The following is a 1993-nucleotide window of genomic DNA, read 5'->3' on the forward strand; positions in this document are numbered from 1 at the left end:
CTATATACCAACAGCTGGCAGTTGCTCTCTCTTCCAAGTGTACAGTCAGAACCACGGACCTAAACATAGTTTACTGAAAAGAGAGTAGAGTTATAAAGTACTCAAGCTATTTTTCCACATTCTGATGTTTTATGATGAAAGAAGTAAAGGAAACACCAATTCCCTCTAGCAGTTTAATAATAACTCCATCCTTGTCTGTATATGGGAGTAGTGGTATCTACAGTTCCCAGAGGTCTGGTATCACCACTCCTTTTTCTTAACATGTCAAATAAAATTTTCTCTTAGAACATTTGAATAACAAAATTTATTTTATAATGTCACCATAAATTATTTGAATATAGTATAATGAAATAAAGTTCATAATTTTTTAATTCCTGAAGCATATTTTAATCTGCTCCATTTCTACAAAATTCTGAAAAAGTTATCCAGTGTTCATGTGTAAATCCTATTTGAAAACAAACATTAAAATTCAACTTCAACATCATAACATGACTCTACATGATATAGCCACCATTCCTTTTACCCAGAATATTATCCACACTCAATCTCAGCACCACTAGTGAAAATGTTATTGTACTCATGTTTCTTCAGTTCATCACCTTTGTGACAAGTTTAATCGAACAATTTATCTTGAGTAATTTGAAATCCAGTGGTTCTCCCTGTTGATAAGTCCACTTTCACTAAAGCACAATGATGTTTAGCATATTGAGTAACATAAATCAGTTACATTTTTCTGCCGAAAATAGCTTTTGATAAAACACCTTCCTGATGGCCTTTTTCATTTCTGTATTTCTCAGGGTGTAGATTAATGGATTGAACATAGGAGCAATGATAGTGTAAAATAGAGCGAATATTTTGTCCTCAGGGAAAGTGGTAGGAGGTCTAAGGTAGGCAAAGATTGATGGTCCAAAAAACAAAACGACTACAGTGACATGAGATCCACAGGTAGAGAGGGCCTTGCGTCTTCCCTCAGCTGAGAGATTTCTTAAGGTGATTAATATGATGATGTAAGATCCAAACAGGAGAACAAAGGTTACCAAGGCAACCAGTCCCGAATTTGCAACCACAAGGATGCCAATGAGGTGAGTATCAGTACAGGCAACTTTCAGCAAAGGGAATATATCACAATAGTAGTGATCAATTTCACTAGGGCCACAGAAAGGCAACCCAATTATCATAGAAAACTGGGAAAAGGAATGAGCAGCCCCACCAGCCCAAGCAACCATGATAAGGAGATTGCACCTAGTTCTGTTCATGATGATCGTGTAGTGGAGAGGTTTGCAGATGGCCACATTGCGATCAAAGGCCATAATTGTAAGGATAATGATTTCAATCATTCCGAAGAAGTGCATGGCAACCACCTGTAACAAGCAGTTACCATAAGAGATGGTTTTTCTTTCCACTAGGAGATCACCAATCAGTTTAGGTGTCACACAGGAGGTATAGCAAATGTCCATAGAAGACAAGTGACTGAGGAAATAGTGCATTGGTTGGTGAAAAAGAGAACTGCAACGAACAGAGATGAGGATCAGAAGGTTCCCTACCAAGATGGCAAGATAACAGAGTAAGAAGAACATAAAGCAAAATACTTGTATGTTCTGGTCAGAAGAAAGACCCATGAGGATGAATTCAGATATGTTCTGACTTTCCATGTAATGTTTGTTATGTCCAAATAATTAAATACCTGGGGAGAAAAGTAGGATTTTTGGTTAGTATCACACATTTTGACAAGTAATTAGAGATTTAATTTCTATCTCCTATTTAAATTTCAGTAATAAATGGAAGTTTTAAAGTAAAATTCAGTCATAAATACTAATGGTGCAAAAACACAAAGAAGCTATTTGAAATTCAGAGTTAATTTGAATTAACGATTTGTGTGTTCTATCAAAATAAATGAGAGGCATTCTAAGTCAATAAAAGATGATGGTACAAGATGCAAATGTAATAAAAGCTTTTTGATCAAGAAGTATTCAGCTTTTATCTGTTAACATGA

The 1993-nt window shown here is 35.5% G+C and overlaps 1 protein-coding gene across 1 annotated transcript; it reads right to left on the reverse strand.

Annotated features, from left to right (window-relative positions):
• Positions 1–719: 719 nt before the first annotated feature.
• On the reverse strand, positions 720–1652 carry LOC100338296 (olfactory receptor 4P4-like). Its single transcript, XM_008272800.4, has one exon. It carries the CDS (start codon positions 1650–1652, stop codon positions 720–722), a length of 933 nt encoding a protein of 310 aa, XP_008271022.4.
• Between the last annotated feature and the right edge of the window lie 341 nt (positions 1653–1993).

Source organism: Oryctolagus cuniculus, chromosome 1 (genome assembly GCF_051225735.1).
Source record: "Oryctolagus cuniculus isolate XC-2025 breed Fujian yellow rabbit chromosome 1, ASM5122573v1, whole genome shotgun sequence".
NCBI classification, from domain to species: Eukaryota; Metazoa; Chordata; class Mammalia; order Lagomorpha; family Leporidae; genus Oryctolagus; species Oryctolagus cuniculus.